Genomic DNA, 16,166 nt, shown 5'->3' on the forward strand with positions numbered 1-16,166 from the left:
TGAGGCACAAAAACCAGCAAATATGCAAAAATTAGATGAAATTATGGAGAAACTCAAACTTTGAGGACAATTGTATGTAAACTTCTTTTTGTGTCCCCAATCTATGAATTTTATCCCCAAAATTTGAGCAAACAAAAGGAAGGGCAAAATAGTCATTACACATCTCAATTGTGGTATGGATGCTAACTGGACTTCGAAAGTGGTACTGGACCTAAATTTTGGGCTAAATGTGGTACTCAATCTAATTGTCTCTATTATAAATACGGTTTCATTAAAAAAAAAAAAAAAGAAATGCGAGTGACCCCTATTCGATTCTCGCCACGTCAGCAAACAACACCGCAACGACGGCACCGATTTTTCTGTCCTCTTCGTTCGAGTCATTCTATATTAAAAAAAAAAAACAATAAAACAAAATTAGTAAATTAAAATTTAAAAACAAATAACGAAAAAATAAAAAAGCTTTGGCCTCTCCGGTGACTCTTCTTCTTCTGCTACCGAACTTTTCGCTTTCTTCTCTGACCAATTTTCAACAACCTCTCTTCTTCTTCTTTCTCCTTTCTTCAACAATTCTCTCAATCCTCAAATCTTCTCTGCCATGACCGTTACTTTCTTCCTCCTCTCCACCACCGTGAACCACCGCACAATCATCGGATCCAACGGAATCAATAATCTCTTCGATTTCTCATCTTAGACGTCTCTCACCACATGCATCCCTTCTGTTGCGTTACCACTGTCTCCGATCACTCTCCTTCGATGCCTCCTTTACCGGAACCACAACCGCCTCTACCGATACACGCCGCTGCTTCCTCCGCAACGCCTTTTGGTTCCGCGAGATCCGAGCCGATTATTTCTCGATCTGCTTCTCAGAGTTATAATCATCATTCAGGTCAATTGAATAACAATCAGAATCTTATTCATAGTCTTTCGTTTAATCACCAGAGTGATGTCGCGAATCGATTGGGGCAACGCGTTTTAGCTTTGCCGGCGGCGGTTAGAGAACCTCCGAATGATGTTAAGATTAACGATATCGTTGGGAATGGAATTGCTGGGATTTTGTATAAGTGGGTGAATTATGGTAGAGGATGGAGACCTAGGTGGTTTGTTTTGCAAGATGGTGTGCTTTCTTATTATAAGATTCATGGACCTGATAAGATCTTTGTTAGTCCTGAAACTGAAAAAGGATCTAAAGTGATTGGAGATGAGTCTGCTCGTATGATCTCTAGGCACCATCGCCGTGGCGGAAGCAGTAGTAGTTGCCAGCTTCGTCGTAAGCCATTCGGAGAAGTGCATCTTAAGGTCTGATACATGATCATGTCCTGAATCAGTTTCATAGCCATATGTGTTGTTCTCTGGTTTGAATGTTTTCATTTTGATTGTATCTGTTTTGTGTAGGTCTCTTCAGTTAGAGAGAGTAGATCAGATGATAAGAGATTTTCCATTTTTACTGGCACCAAGAGGCTTCACTTGCGTGCAGAGACGCGGGAGGACCGAACAACTTGGGTTGAGGCTTTACAAGCTGTTAAAGATATGTTTCCAAGGATGTCTAATAGTGAATTGATGGCTCCGACTAACAATTTGGCCATGTCTACGGAGAAGCTTAGGCTAAGGTTGATTGAGGAAGGAGTTAGTGAGTTAGCTATTCAGGACTGTGAGCAAATTATGAAGTCTGAGTTCTCAGCACTTCAGAGCCAGCTGGTGCTTCTCAAGCAGAAGCAGTGGCTTCTCATTGATACTCTTAGGCAGTTGGAGGTATTACAACTTTACCAACAAAAACCTGCTCAAACTCTTTAGTTAAGATGTCAGGTTGACTGCTATAATCTGTGTGCAATGGTAATATTGTAATGGAGTGGCTGGGATGACCTGTTATGATCTATTGGTGTTGTACTGGCTGGAAATTTGTTGATTTTGTTCATTTTGCTGGGTATCGTATCCCGCATCTTATGTGTTTATAGTGTTTTAGAAATTCTGTTAACTTTACAAGAGGGTTTATTAGTATTAATAGTTTGTATGTTGTTCTCTCTTCCGGCTATACTCTGCTAAGAATTTGCTCTTTCTGCATTATTCTCTAGACGGAAAAGGTAGATCTGGAGAATACTGTTGTAGATGAGAGTCAAAGACAGGCTGATAATGGATGTTCCGGTGAATTGAGACACGAGAAGTTCAGTGGTGAGTTACCGAGCATCCCATTCCTGAGCCTAGCATTCCTGCATATAACTGTTTCATCTGCCTGTGTTTTGATTCGAGTTTGCAATTGACTTGGTTCCTTTTAATCTCAGAAGGGACTGCCACCGAATCTGATGATGATAATGAACGCGGTGATGCCGCCGAGGAGGAATTTGATGAGGAAGAAAATACCTTTTTTGATACACGTGACTTTCTTTCTTCAAGTTCTTTCAAGAGTAGTGGTTCTGGTTTTCGTACGTCATCATTTTCTTCCGATGAAGATGGCTTTGAGTCAGAAGATGATATTGATCCTTCCATCAAGTCTATTGGATGCAACTATCCTCGCGTCAAAAGGAGGAAGAATTTACCTGATCCGGTTGAAAAAGAGAAAAGTGTTAGCCTTTGGTCAATGATCAAAGACAATATAGGCAAGGACCTAACAAAAGTCTGTCTTCCTGTTTACTTCAACGAGCCACTATCTTCTTTACAGAAATGTTTTGAGGATTTGGAATATTCATACCTTCTTGACCGTGCATTTGAATATGGCAAAAGGGTAAATCATCTGAACACTTGTACCATCTGAATCCCTGATGGTAGCATCTTGAATATTGCTCAGTACGTGAAACTTTTTTCAGGGAAATAGCCTCATGAGGATTCTCAATGTAGCTGCTTTTGCTGTATCTGGGTATGCATCAACCGAAGGAAGAATCTGCAAACCTTTTAATCCATTGTTAGGTGAAACATACGAGGCAGACTATCCAGACAAAGGCCTTCGATTTTTTTCAGAAAAGGTTTCAGTTCACAACACGCAGATCTTCTTTTCTGTGTTTTCATTAGCTATAGCTATATATTCAGACCTCTTATTCATGTTGGTGTCAGGTCAGTCATCATCCTATGGTTGTCGCATGCCATTGTGATGGCACGGGATGGAAATTCTGGGGAGATAGCAATCTTAGGAGCAAATTCTGGGGTCGATCTATTCAGCTTGATCCTGTTGGTGTATTGACTTTGCAATTTGATGATGGAGAAATCCTTCAGTGGAGCAAGGTACCAATCAAATATTTACCAAACAAATAACCATTTTGTATTCTTTGTTCACTAATATTATTCTTTCTTTCAACTTGTAGGTGACTACATCAATATACAATCTCATACTTGGTAAACTGTACTGTGATCACTACGGTACAATGCGTATTGAGGGCAGTGCTGAATACTCATGTAAACTTAAATTCAAGGAGCAGTCCATCATAGACCGAAATCCTCATCAGGTACGTGTTAGCTTTGATGATGTTGTTTCAGTAGGTTTGGCTTTAGTTCCGTTTTGTATAGAATATAAATTCCAATTAATATTATATAGGTATAGTATTCTAATCCGTACTTTTTGTGATTAAAGAACTTCAATCTATGCTGTTCTTTGGAATAAGATATTGTTACTGTCTATTTCCAAAGTAAAGTTTGGTTTCGATTGAGATATTTTGGCTAGGTTCTTATGTCCAAATATAGTTGTGAGGCATCAAGTAATTTGTCCTCGTCACAGGTTCATGGTATAGTTCAAGACAAGAGTGGGAAGACAGTGGCAACGATGTTTGGGAAATGGGATGAGAGCATGCACTTTGTGACGGGTGATTGTTCTGGGAAAGGGAAACAGAGTGAAGCTATGTCAGGAGCTCAACTTCTCTGGAAACGGAGCAAACCTCCTGGAAACGCAACAAAGTATAATCTAACACGCTTTGCAATCACGTTGAATGAGCTTACGCCTGGGCTTAAGGTGAATTCCGCAGAGAATTCTGTTTGTTATTATTTTGATAAATTAATTTTTTAGGGAGACATTCTGACCTGAAAGGAGAAATTGATGTAGGAGAGCCTTCCACCAACGGATTCAAGGCTGCGACCGGACCAGAGGTATCTCGAGAATGGAGAGTTTGAAATGGCCAACACAGAGAAGTTGCGGCTGGAACAGCGACAACGTCAGGTAATACAAGTCGCACCACCACTCGGCATTGGTTTTTTTTGTATGGTTTGGTTCCTCTGATTTGGTTTTCAGAAATTTACACTGAATTAGAATTTAGAACTCACATGCTATAAACTGGGCTGTGTGATGAGACAGGCTAGGAAGATGCAGGAGAGAGGATGGAAGCCGAGGTGGTTCATGAAGGAGAAAGGTAGCGAGTCATACCGATACAAAGGAGGTTACTGGGAAGCCCGAGAGGATGGATTATGGGTAGACTGTCCAGACATCTTCGGCCACATCGATTCCGATCAACAAATGATAGAGTAAAAAGAAATTATAAGCCACATCGATTCTTAACTCACGAAGTATTAAATTCCTCCTATCTTCCTTTCTAATTACGTTTTGGTTTCTTCTATTATTTTCCTTTTTTTTTCATCTCATTATTCTTTACTCGCCATTTCACCTTACAGGACCTTTACCTTTAGTCTTTTTTTTCTTTTCTTTGTATATCATGAAATAGTTCGCTTCATACGCAAATTTGTCCAATCCTTGTAAGTGGAAGAATGTGCTCCAAATCATACATGGCTGTATTGAATAAGCAAAAGGAAGAAAGTTACATATGTGGGCACTTTACTACATCTTGGAAAGAGTTGTGACTGTGCATTATGCCTTCTGTTAAGTTTACATATTTTAATACCGGTGAATCCAAGAATGCTGAGGAGGTTCTCAAGAACACACTCAATCAGTTAGTAGAGCAACTAATCAAAGACGGAGACTAGTTCATCGCCACTTGATATTCCTGGATGCGCACAACTTGATACCTTGATGTAGTAGAGTAATTGGACAAGATTGAGGTCACGTTCTAAGCCAATTTATGTCGTACATGTTAATGACCAGTCCCGATTTCACTTTGGTAACTATTTGTGAAAATGTGCAAAACGAAAAATTACAAATAAAATGACAACTCTCTGAAACAAAAATGCTATGTAAAAAAGATTTAACCATCCAAAAAGGCTCAACTCAAAGGCGATCTAACTATTTTAAGATTGTCATATGTGAAAATGTTCAAACGAAAAATTGCGATAATAAGAAAATATATTAAGAAACAAATACTAATGACAAAAAGACATTTACTTTTTTAAAAATCTGAGATTTTCAAATAAAGAGTTAAGGAGACACCAACAATACAATTTAACTAGGTATTAACCTGTGCATTGCACATGATGAATATTAAAGTAACCCTAAGTTCGAAAAAAGTAACGATTGTGTTATGTTCAAATGATTTGAAAGATGTGTTTCACCAATAACGTATATATATATACTAGTAAAAACAAAGTGTATAGCTATGGAAACTTTTGTGACTAAGAACAAAATTTTGTGGCTATATATATGACCAAAGAGTCACGAACAGACACCAAAAACAACCGTGTCTATACAATCGTGACTTAAAATATATCGTGTTTTTTCGTGACATTATAGCTACGGTTTATGCACACATATTTTGTGCCTAATCTAGTCACGAGTTGTCCATATAAATGTTTGCATCTCATTTTGCCACGATTTTATTCATGTCTGTTTTTGTGACTTTATTTGACACGAATTATACATGTCTAAACTGTGGATTTTGAAGACACGTTTTTTTATTGTCCATGTCGTGATACTTTTAACTACGAACCACTGTGACCTTTTTGTTGTGGCTAATTAAAATGTCACAAACGTTTTTGTGACTTATTTTGATTGGCCAAGAAAAAAAAATACTGAAATCTGTAATCTAAAATTTAGAAACCTAATAACTTGAAGTTTAAAATCTAAACTACCATACATTGCCAAAATTTTTGCAAAAGATCCAAAAGATTCCAAAAGACTTATAAAAGTCTTTCAAAAGATGCAAATATTTTAAAAAGCAAGCTGAAAATGAAAACAAGAAACCAAGAGTAGGAGACTACGTAACTAAGTGCTTGTAAAGCTTGGGTCACCACTCTTCAAAGGCAGTTTGTTGAGCTTGAGTCATAGGTGGAGTTGAGGCAGTATTCGGCATTGTGGCATTCAGAACAGTAGGATTGGGAGACATTGTCGTAGGAACATAAGGTTGAGTATGATTTACCTGTTGGGGAGTAGCAGAATTAACGCCGAGAGCCTGCAGAATCGCTTGTAGCGAAGCTCTTGTTGCAGCCATCTCATCCTTAAACTCACTCTTCAAGGCCACTATATCATCTTTGAGTGTCGTCATGTCAGTCTTGAGCGTTTCAACATTAATTAATGTTGACAGTTTCAGAGTTTTTTTCCAAACAAGAGCTACGCATGTCCATGTCAAGGTTGTGTTGAAGAGAAGCAGAGACTGTCTCAGATGGATTAAAATCCCGGTATTGAACGCTGCCAATTGCATAACTACGTCCTTTCCTTGTTTGACCGCGCTGTGAAAAGATATTACCAAATAAGTATTAACCAACAATCATAAACAAACATTCATATCAAAAGTCAAAAACAACAAAGAAAAGAAAAAATAAAACTACTTACTAATTCTCAAAACATTCAACATGAGAGTATTTTGAAGGGTACCTTGAGATACTCTTGGTTGAGCAGAATGTGAGTAGGAGTAGCAGCAGTAGAGTCAGTTTCATTGACAGAATTGGGAGATCCATCACCACTTGTCATCAGTTTAACAACTTCCTCTACATCAATGACAAGGGACTTAGCTCGTTCATCGATGAAAATTCCATCTTTATTATTGCGAGTCCTCCGCACAAGTTCTGTGAAAGGTGGTGGTTTATCAGAACCTTACTCAATCATCTGCACAATCAACGAGAAAAAAACATATGTATAAAATGATGGATTTGCAAATTAATCTACAAATTAAATACCAAATATAGTATTTTCAATTAATTATTATATTTGTTATAATAGAAAAATGATTATGACTTTATTAATCTCCCATTGTCTTTAACCCATGGCGCAAAGTGTTGGTCTTTAGCTATTTGCATATCTTTACTAGAAATTTTCGGAATGCGCTCCGTCATATACTCTTCAAACATCTTGTACACATTTTTGGAAGCAAAATAATTTAAATTCATAAACTAAATATGGTAAGTCGGTAACCATAGAAAATGATAACAACTAATACTTTTCATAGGGATCAAATGAGTCACAATTAAGCAACATAGCGTTTGAAGCACTGTGTAGTCATCATTTGTTAACCATTTATTCATTGCTTTTCCACTAACACGACCCTCATGGTAAAACAAGTTAGGCACATCTGGATAATAATATGTAAATCGAATATCTCCAGGAGCTGCAGGTACTTCTCTAACTTCAGGATGTCCAAAGTAATTTGCAGATGCATCAGATTTCTCTTCATTCAAACATTCTGCAACTATCGAACCCGCAATTCGTTCCTTGTTTTTAAATTTATTCTTTAGATGATACATGTATCTCTCAAAAGAATACATCCACCTATATTGGACTGGACCACCCAAAGCCGCTTCATCTGGGAGGTGCACGAGAAGATGTTCCATAACATCAAAGAATGATGGAGGAAATATCTTCTCCAAGTTACAAAGTTTCATTGCGATATTTTCTTTTAACATGGTAACATCTTCATTTAGTAAAACTTTTGCTGATATATCCCGAAAGAAGAGTGCAATTTCTACACACATATAAAATAGTACTTATTAGCATTTTATCAATGGAATTTTAAATTGGATTTAAATAAACATAAATAATACATTACCTGAAATTACCTGAAATTACATAAATAATTCTCGTGTCCGTTTCTTCCACAATCGGCTGTTCTGTACAACCACTCGATGTTATTTATTCTTTCGTAACCATGATGGGCGTTCTTCTATCATTGTTTTGCCTCGTCTAAACGCTTGCACATTTCACTTGTAAGGATGATCTTCAGGCAAAAACATTCTATGGCAATCGAACCAACTATGCTTTCTGCCATTTTGCAACCATAATGATTTTGTCTGATCTAGATAGTATGGACATGCTAAACGCCCATGGGTCATCCAACTTGAGAGCATGCTATACGCTGGGAAGTGAGAATATTTAAGTAGGAAATATTGATTGAAACATGATTTAAGAATAGAGAGAAACTTAAAATGTGTTGAATAAAGATGTGTATCACACAATGAGGAGGCACACACGTTTATATAGAGAACATAATCTAGGTCTGAGATGGGTTGTGCACAAAGACCAACAGCACCCTCATTCAGCCTTGTAACCCGAGTAACCCAAGGTAACCTGTAACCCGAGTAACCCAAGTAACCTACATTTAACCCTGTAACCTGTAACCCTAGTAACCCAAGTGTTAAATGTCTTCTTGATTAACACTCCCCCTCAAGTTTATACTACAATACTCATTGTGTATAAACTTGGCACTCGCAAGAACAACCTCATTAAAAACCTAAGCTTGGAAAACCACGTGGGACAAAACCAAGCCTAGGGAAAAAGAGTATTGTCCCAACGAGTTAGGGAGCCTTTCTCAAGGATGTGTGAGGTCTACAAGACCAAGTTTGCCATGGATAAATTGACAAACTTGGTTACTTGCTGCCTTGGTGAAGATATCGGCCAATTGGTCCGAACTCGTAGTGTAGCAAGGAAGGATTGTACCGTCTTCGATCTTCTCTCTTGTCTTGTGGCAGTCCGTCTCTATGTGCTTGGTCCTCTCGTGGAACACGGGGTTAGTAGCAATATGGATGGCTGCTTGGTTGTCGCAATGAAAGGTAATTGGCGTCTTTTGCTCGATCCCAAAGTCCTTTAGTAGAGCCTTCAGCCATGTCAACTCGTTTGTGAGCTTCTTCATAGCCCTATACTCCGCTTCAGCACTCGAACAGGACACCACCTTCTGTTTCTTTGTCTTCCAAGTTACAAGATTGCCACCAATGAAAGTGCAAAAGCCGGTTGTGGACTGCCTTGTGTTGCGATCTCCATTGTAGTCTGCATCACAGTACCCAACAATTTCCGTACTAAAGTTTCTTCCCATCCAAATGCCTTTTCCGGGACTTCCTTTGATATATCTCAGAATTCTCTCCACCAAACTCCAATGGTACACCGTAGGGGCTTGCATATGCTGAGCCACCTGATTCACGGCAAAAGAGAGATCAGGCCGAGTATATGTCAAATATATGAGCTTACCTACAAGTCTTCTATACTGTTCCGGGCAATGATATGGAGTATCATCCTTCTCCCCCTTTCGATTGACCTTGTATCCTTGCTCTAGTGGTGTATCCACTGGTTTAGCTCCAAGTTTCCCTGTAAGCTTTAGGAGATCGAGGGCGTATTTCCTTTGTGAGAGAAACAGTCCCTCCTTGGATCTACACACCTCAATCCCTAAGAAATACTTCAACACACCCAAATCTTTAATATCAAAGGGTGAGTGTAAAGAAGACTTAATCGCTTGGATCCCTTCTTTGTTACTTCCCGAGATAATCAAGTCATCAACATAGACCAATACCACTACTATGCCTTGATTATCTTGCTTAGTGAACAAAGTATGATCCGAATGTGACTTCTTGAAGCCATTAGCCAATAAGGTGGAGCTTAGCTTGTGATACCAAGCTCTTGGAGACTGTTTGAGACCATAGATTGGTTTCCGAAGCCTTAAGACCTTTCCCGGATCCACTATGTCTTCTAAACCCGGAGGAGGTGACATGTAGACTTCTTCTTCCAACTCCCCCTGAAGGAAAGCATTCTTGACATCCATTTGCCACAACTCCCAATCCAAATTAACCGCCAAAGATAGAACAACCTTCACCGTGTGTTGCTTAGCTACCAGAGCAAATGTTTCCCTATAATCATCACCATAGGTTTGTGTGAACCCTCTTGCAACCAGCCTAGCCTTATATCTTTCAATTTCACCATCACTCTTGTACTTAATGGTGAATACCCATTTTGAGCTAACACACTTCTTTCCTTTTGGTAGCTCTTCTTCATCCCATGTATGGTTCCTTATCATAGCTTGTACTTCATTATCTACCGCATTCGTCCACTCCTTTCTTTCTTTAGCTTCTTCATAGCTTTGTGGGATAAATTCCACATCTAGCTTACTAATGAAAGCTTTATGTTCCTCGGGAAGAAGGTCAATCGAAAATGTTGCTTGAATTGGATGAGCCACGGCTTGGCAATTATAGAGGCACTTCTTCAATTTTCTTTCTCTTGTACTCCTTCTTGGATTCTCCCGAGTATAGATAGGATCTCGTGTTATTGGTGGAGCTTGATAAGTCTCATCTCCTCTTGATGATTGAATAATGTTACCTTCACTAGATGGATCTTTCTCTTCCACTTCTTCACTTAACCCTTCTTCTCTACCACTCTCTTGTTGATTATCCAGAGACTCTTGTGGTGTATTATCACCGCTTTCTTGGGCTTGATTGTTACCATCATTTGGTGTAGCTTCCTTATCTTCTTGTGGAGGGCTTACATTACCCAAATGTTCTAGAATATGCCGAAGACTCTGAGCACGATCTGAAGTAGAATTAGGGAGGTCCTTAACGCTTTCCCAGCTCTTCTCTTCAAAGTAGGCCTTGTCTTCCATAAACTTGACATCCCTTGATACATAATATCGATTGTTGGCTGGATCGAAGCACTTGTAACCTTTCTGAGTTGTTGAGTATCCAATAAAAACACACTTATTACTCTTGGGTTCCAGCTAGTTCCTCAAGTCACCTGGGACAAACACAAAACAAAGACTTCCAAAGACCCTCAAATGATCAATGTTAGGGATAGTTTTGTTTAAAATCTGAAATGGAGATTTATCATCAAGGATACGTGTCGGTATTCGATTGATGAGATAACATGCTGTCATCACCGCATCTCCCCAAAACCGCTTTGGCATATGTTTCTGAAATAACATAGCTCTTGACACCTCCATTAAATGCCTATTCTTCCTCTCAGCAACTCCATTTTGTTGTGGATTATATGGACAGCTAGTTTGGTGAAGGATTCCGCATTTCTTCAAGTGTTCTTTGAGCTTGTTGCTTGTATATTCACCTCCATTATCTGTTCTAAGAATCTTAATCTTTGCATCAAAGTGATTAGTCACATAGTTTTGAAAGTTTATAAACGCATCATAAACTCTATCCTTAGATGGCATCAAAGTTACCCATGTATACTTAGATTTCTCATCTATAAAAGTGACAAAGTACTTATGATTGTCTCTAGATGCACAAGGTGAAGACCACACATCAGAATGCACAAGGTCAAAACATTTTTCATAAATCGCACTAGACTTAGGAAAAACAACTTTGCAATGTTTGCCTAATATGCATGCTTCACAATTTGCGCAATCATAAGAAAAACCAGGCATTAATAAACTTAAAGCTCGAGAATGTGGATGGCCAAGTCTCTCATGCCACAATACAACCGATGTTTTAACAGAGTTTGCAAAGATAGAAGAAACATTATTCTTAGAAACAGAATTGAAAGAGATGTCTTGAAACACATATAAGTCATCCTTGGTGCTTCCTTGCCCAAACACTTTTCCACTCTCAATATCCTGCAACTTCAAGTCATTAGGACTAAAAATAGCTAAACAATTTAAGTCCTTAGTCGTTTTCTTAACAGAGAGAAGTTTTGAAGTGAACTTAGGCATATAGAAAGCACTAGACTTCTTATTGAACAAATCTATGCAACCTATGCCTTCTATTGGAACATTATGTCCATTTGCAACTTTAACATTACCTAAGGCCGGTTTAATGTTCTCTAACAACCTAGGGTTACTAATCATATGGTGAGAAGCCCCTGAATCTAATACTAATGAATCTTTATCACGAGTATAAGAAGTTAAGAAAGAAATACCGCCAGTGTGTAATTTAGATGCAATGGATTGGAGGAGAGACTCGAGGTCAGCCTTGTTCATGACAATAGTCTCCTGAGCTTGTGAGGTAGATGCGCCACTCTTGCCTTGTGTAATGGCCTGCATCGCTTTCTCTTGCCCGTACTGAACCATAGCTCTTTCTTCATTCTCTGACCCACCATCACTTCCATTAACCGCATTTGCCTTTGGCTTGAAGTTCTTGAATTTTTCTGGTTTTAAATGGGGATGAAGAAGCCAGCATTTATCCTTCAAGTGACCTTTTTTCTTGCAATGGTCACAAACCCATGTCTTCTTGTCTTCTTGCTTGACAACTCCAGCCTTGTTTGCAGTCGGGAGACTTCCTTTGCTGTTAAACAGTCCTTGAGCTCCATACTCTTTCTGAATCTTCGCACACGCTTGTTCTAGAGTTGGCACCTTGTCATCTCTTAGTATATGCTGAATCACATCAGTGTAGCTCGAGTTTAATGTCAGCAACAAACCGAAGACCAAATCTTGCTCTCTACGATCCTTAAGAGCCTTTGCCTCAGTAGTGAAGGGTCTTAACATCTCAAGCTCAGCTACAAGCGACCTGTACTTTCCAAAGTGAGTGTTGAAATCACTCTCTTCTTGACTTAGCTCACCAAGAGCTTTCTTGATATGGTACACTCGGGTTAGATTAGTCTCATTGCCAAAGACATTAGCTAGAGTGTCCCATAACTCCTTTGAAGTCTCACAATACGAATACCCTTCCAAGATCGCAGCGTCTAGAGAACAATGTAGAGCGCTTAAAACATTCAGATCATTCTGCCTCCAAGTATCTTCACTCAAGTTCTCTTCTTTAGCCTTTTCTTCTTCATAGGTATTTTCTATGTATTTAGTGAGTTTCCTTCCTCCCAATACATTTGTTGTGGTTCTCTTCCACAACAGATAGTTGTTACCATTCAACGTGACTGCGAATTTCAAGTCTTTCAAGTCCTTGAACGTATCACTCGTTTTCTGAACTGTGAGAGCCATCTTCAACAGTTTCAGGATGTAATACCCACAAATAAACCGAAAAGGTGTCGACTTTCTTCCCAATAAGCAACCGCAAACAAACCAATCAGCAACTACTACTCTACCGAAGCTTAAGTTCTGAGCCTAGTTCTGAAAGTATCTAAGAATCTCGACCTAAAGAAGATAAAAGCTCAAACCTTTGGATACACAAGACCAAACGCCTGAAAACTTCTCCTCTTCAACCCGCTTTGACACTAATCCACAAAGAACTCAGAAAGGTTGAGGCTTTTACGATGAATAGCTTTGTCACAGACCAGTAGTAACTCTCCTTCACAAACAGATGCCTTTTCGTGAAGAAGTAGAAGAAGAAATCGAACAACTTGTTTAGAAGCCAGATTCGAACAGAGACAAAGAGAAAACAGAGAACCGATGAACCAAAACAGAGTATTTGGAAATCGAAACAGATTAAGAACGTGCTCTGATACCATGAGAATATTTAAGTAGGAAAGATTGATTGAAACATGATTTAAGAATAGAGAGAAACTTAAAATGTGTTGAATAAAGATGTGTATCACACAATGAGGAGGCACACACGTTTATATAGAGAACATAATCTAGGTCTGAGATGGGTTGTGCACAAAGACCAACAGCACCCTCATTCAGCCTTGTAACCCGAGTAACCCAAGTAACCTGTAACCCGAGTAACCCAAGTAACCTACATTTAACCCTGTAACCTGTAATCCGAGTAACCCGAGTAACCCAAGTGTTAAATGTCTTCTTGATTAACAGGAAGTCACTGATTGTCCACATCAATGCAGCTCGCATCGTAAACTTTTGTTTCTTTGATATATCATATGCTTCCGCACCGTCACTCCACAAACTCTGCAATTCTTCAATCAACGGCTGAAAATAAATATGTAGAATTTTCTTTGGAAGTTTTGCATGTGAATTAGTACCGATAAAAAGAAATATTCTCTTTTCGTGCACATGACGGGGGGGGGGGGGGGGCAAATTATAAGGAGTGACGATCACAGGCCAAACTCAGTATGCCTCACCATTCATACCAATAGGATTAAATCCATCAGCTGATAAGCCTAGATAAATATTACGACTTTCCGCAGCAAACTCGGGATATACCTCATTAAAATACTTCCATGCTACTCCTCTAACGGGTGAAGCATTTCTCCTTCAGGAGACAAATGTTCAGTGTGCCATCGCATTTGGGATGCAGTTTTCTCTAATTGGTAAAGCCGCTTCAACCGCTCTGTAATTGGCATATAAATCATTCTTTGTTTAGGCCGATTTTTTCCCTTCCCACTGTTCTGGTGGTATCTATCTTTACCACAAAACCGGCAACATATTAGTTATCGATCTTCCTTTCAACAAAGCATGCAATTATCCTCACAAACGTCAATCTTTTCAACAAGTAGCCCAAGTGCTCATGTCAATTATTTGTCTCGTAATATGATGCATGCATTGTATTTGGCTTGGGCAACACATCTCTAAAAGTCTGCGATATCTCATCCACACATGCCTTAGCCATGTTGTAATCGCTCTTTGCTTTCAAAATATGCGAAACCACATATATATATAGTTGAGATATTCCTTCAGCAAAACCATCGTAAAGGGGTTGATTGGCTTCTTCAAAAGCTTGAAAAACGCTATCGTGATATGGCTCTTTGTTGGTTGATTTCATCACATTCTCCATGACATGGGGCGATGACACATTTTGTCCCACATTAATATTTCCGTACGGAAAATTTTGATAATTATCTGTCGGAAAATTGTAGGTTTTCCATCCCACATTTTTTTTTCATCGGTAAAATGATTTGCCCTCGAAGATTCGCCAACATCATAATAATGTTCTCCATGGTGCGACTAAACATAGTAGTTTTCCTTAAACCCAACTCGACAAAGATGACTAAATATAGTTTTTGCATCACGTTGCTTTCCATTTTTACATCTTGCACTAGGACACAACATAGTACCTCTCTCTTTGTAAGACGCTTGATTAAAAGCAAATGCAAGAAATATTTCAATTCCCTCATAAAATTCATTTGTTACACAATTTGTGATTGGATCTTTATATCGATCAAAAATAATGAGACATAAGAACTAATAAACAAAAGAGAAAATGATTGAGAAATTTGAGAGGAAGAGAAGTGGTTTGCCCAAAAAAAAAGAAAGGAAGAGAAGTGAAGATAAGAAATGAAGACAAAATAAAACAATTATGCGGTTGGAGCGAGGGTTTTGGGTTTGTGGAGCTAAAACAGAGTCACAGATAATCTACAGACAACTTTCGTGGCTATAAGAGGTCACGAATAGTCACGTTTTTAAGACCGTGACTAGTTTTCAAATATATTCTCTGCTCCACTACGAAGTCTAAGACTGAGTAGACGATTCTTTTGGTGGAAATGTCACGGAAAGTGCTACAAAATATTTGTGGCTGAGATTTCTAATTATGTGATTTGACCATCCTTATAGTCACGAATATTATGTGGCTATATCGTGGCTCGTTAGTCACGGTTTATCCACGGTGTTTGTTCGCGATAAATCAGTCACGTATATGTCGTCAAAAAAATGTGGCAATTATTGTTACGTTTTAACTGTGGCAGAATAAGCCACGATTATTCCACGAAAATGTCACGTTTTTGAGATTTATTTTTTCTGTGGCATTTGATGATAATATCGTGACTTATTGGAAACTAGCCACGGAATGACTGTGACGGTGCCGTGGCTATAGAATAAATTTCAACTAGTTTAACTGAAATATTTGGAAGTATGTATCAGACAATTATTTTGTATATTTAGATATTCGTAGTTGCAAAATCGGTAATCAGAACGCTACAAATTTAGTCGTTTGTATAAATTAGATTTGGATCCGAAATACACCGAGAGATAAATTTTTATTTATATATATGCTAATGTTACATTTTTTTACAGTTTTTAGTTTAGTGTTAAAATTATATGATTTAATGTTTTTTGGTGTTTTTTAGATTTAACATGTGGTACATGTTTAATTTAGTAATTTAGTATTAGAATTACATATTTATTGGTGTCAAAAAGATTAACAATTCTATATAACTCATACTACATAAGACTATTGCCAATTCTAACTATTAATAATATTTTAAACTTTGTATAAAATTTTAAACTCATTACTATTTTAAACATATAAAGTTTAAAGATTTATAATATTTGAAACCTTGTAAAAGTTTATATATTTAAAATTGAAATTTAAACTATTTTGTATATTCGGTA

At 38.2% G+C, this 16,166-nt stretch overlaps 3 protein-coding genes across 3 annotated transcripts; 1 reads left to right on the forward strand and 2 right to left on the reverse strand.

Annotated features, from left to right (window-relative positions):
• Positions 1–407: 407 nt before the first annotated feature.
• On the forward strand, positions 408–4,763 carry LOC9310590 (oxysterol-binding protein-related protein 1C). The gene is made up of 10 exons (XM_021021793.1): positions 408–1,296; positions 1,393–1,749; positions 2,070–2,166; positions 2,277–2,716; positions 2,799–2,954; positions 3,043–3,210; positions 3,291–3,431; positions 3,701–3,931; positions 4,022–4,135; positions 4,271–4,763. Exons 1-10 carry the CDS (start codon positions 706–708, stop codon positions 4,439–4,441), a joined length of 2,466 nt encoding a protein of 821 aa, XP_020877452.1. The 5' UTR covers positions 408–705; the 3' UTR covers positions 4,442–4,763.
• A 1,271-nt stretch (positions 4,764–6,034) lies between these two features.
• On the reverse strand, positions 6,035–6,873 carry LOC9308440. Its single transcript, XM_021021860.1, has 2 exons — positions 6,674–6,873; positions 6,035–6,528 (listed from the first exon to the last, which is right to left on the reverse strand). The coding sequence occupies exons 1-2, from the start codon at positions 6,754–6,756 to the stop codon at positions 6,087–6,089; spliced, it is 525 nt and encodes a 174-aa protein (XP_020877519.1). The 5' UTR covers positions 6,757–6,873; the 3' UTR covers positions 6,035–6,086.
• Positions 6,874–11,544: 4,671 nt separating this feature from the next.
• LOC110227493 lies at positions 11,545–12,575 on the reverse strand. Its single transcript, XM_021021858.1, has 2 exons — positions 11,915–12,575; positions 11,545–11,612 (listed from the first exon to the last, which is right to left on the reverse strand). Exons 1-2 carry the CDS (start codon positions 12,477–12,479, stop codon positions 11,605–11,607), a joined length of 573 nt encoding a protein of 190 aa, XP_020877517.1. The 5' UTR covers positions 12,480–12,575; the 3' UTR covers positions 11,545–11,604.
• Positions 12,576–16,166: the final 3,591 nt, after the last annotated feature.

This window comes from Arabidopsis lyrata, assembly GCF_000004255.2.
Source record: "Arabidopsis lyrata subsp. lyrata unplaced genomic scaffold ARALYscaffold_6, whole genome shotgun sequence".
Classification (NCBI taxonomy): Eukaryota; Viridiplantae; Streptophyta; class Magnoliopsida; order Brassicales; family Brassicaceae; genus Arabidopsis; species Arabidopsis lyrata.

Coding starts and splice junctions, on each gene's coding strand:
- LOC110227493 (XM_021021858.1), bottom strand. CDS start 12,479: ATGTTAAGACCCTTCACTACTGAGGCAAAGGCTCTTAAGGATCGTAGA.
- LOC9310590 (XM_021021793.1), top strand. CDS start 706: ATGCATCCCTTCTGTTGCGTTACCACTGTCTCCGATCACTCTCCTTCG. Junction 2,717..2,798: donor CATTTGAATATGGCAAAAGG/GTAAATCATCTG, acceptor AACTTTTTTCAG/GGAAATAGCCTCATGAGGAT. Junction 3,432..3,700: donor TAGACCGAAATCCTCATCAG/GTACGTGTTAGC, acceptor TCCTCGTCACAG/GTTCATGGTATAGTTCAAGA.
- LOC9308440 (XM_021021860.1), bottom strand. CDS start 6,756: ATGGATCTCCCAATTCTGTCAATGAAACTGACTCTACTGCTGCTACTC. Junction 6,529..6,673: donor TCAACCAAGAGTATCTCAAG/GTACCCTTCAAA, acceptor ATCTTTTCACAG/CGCGGTCAAACAAGGAAAGG.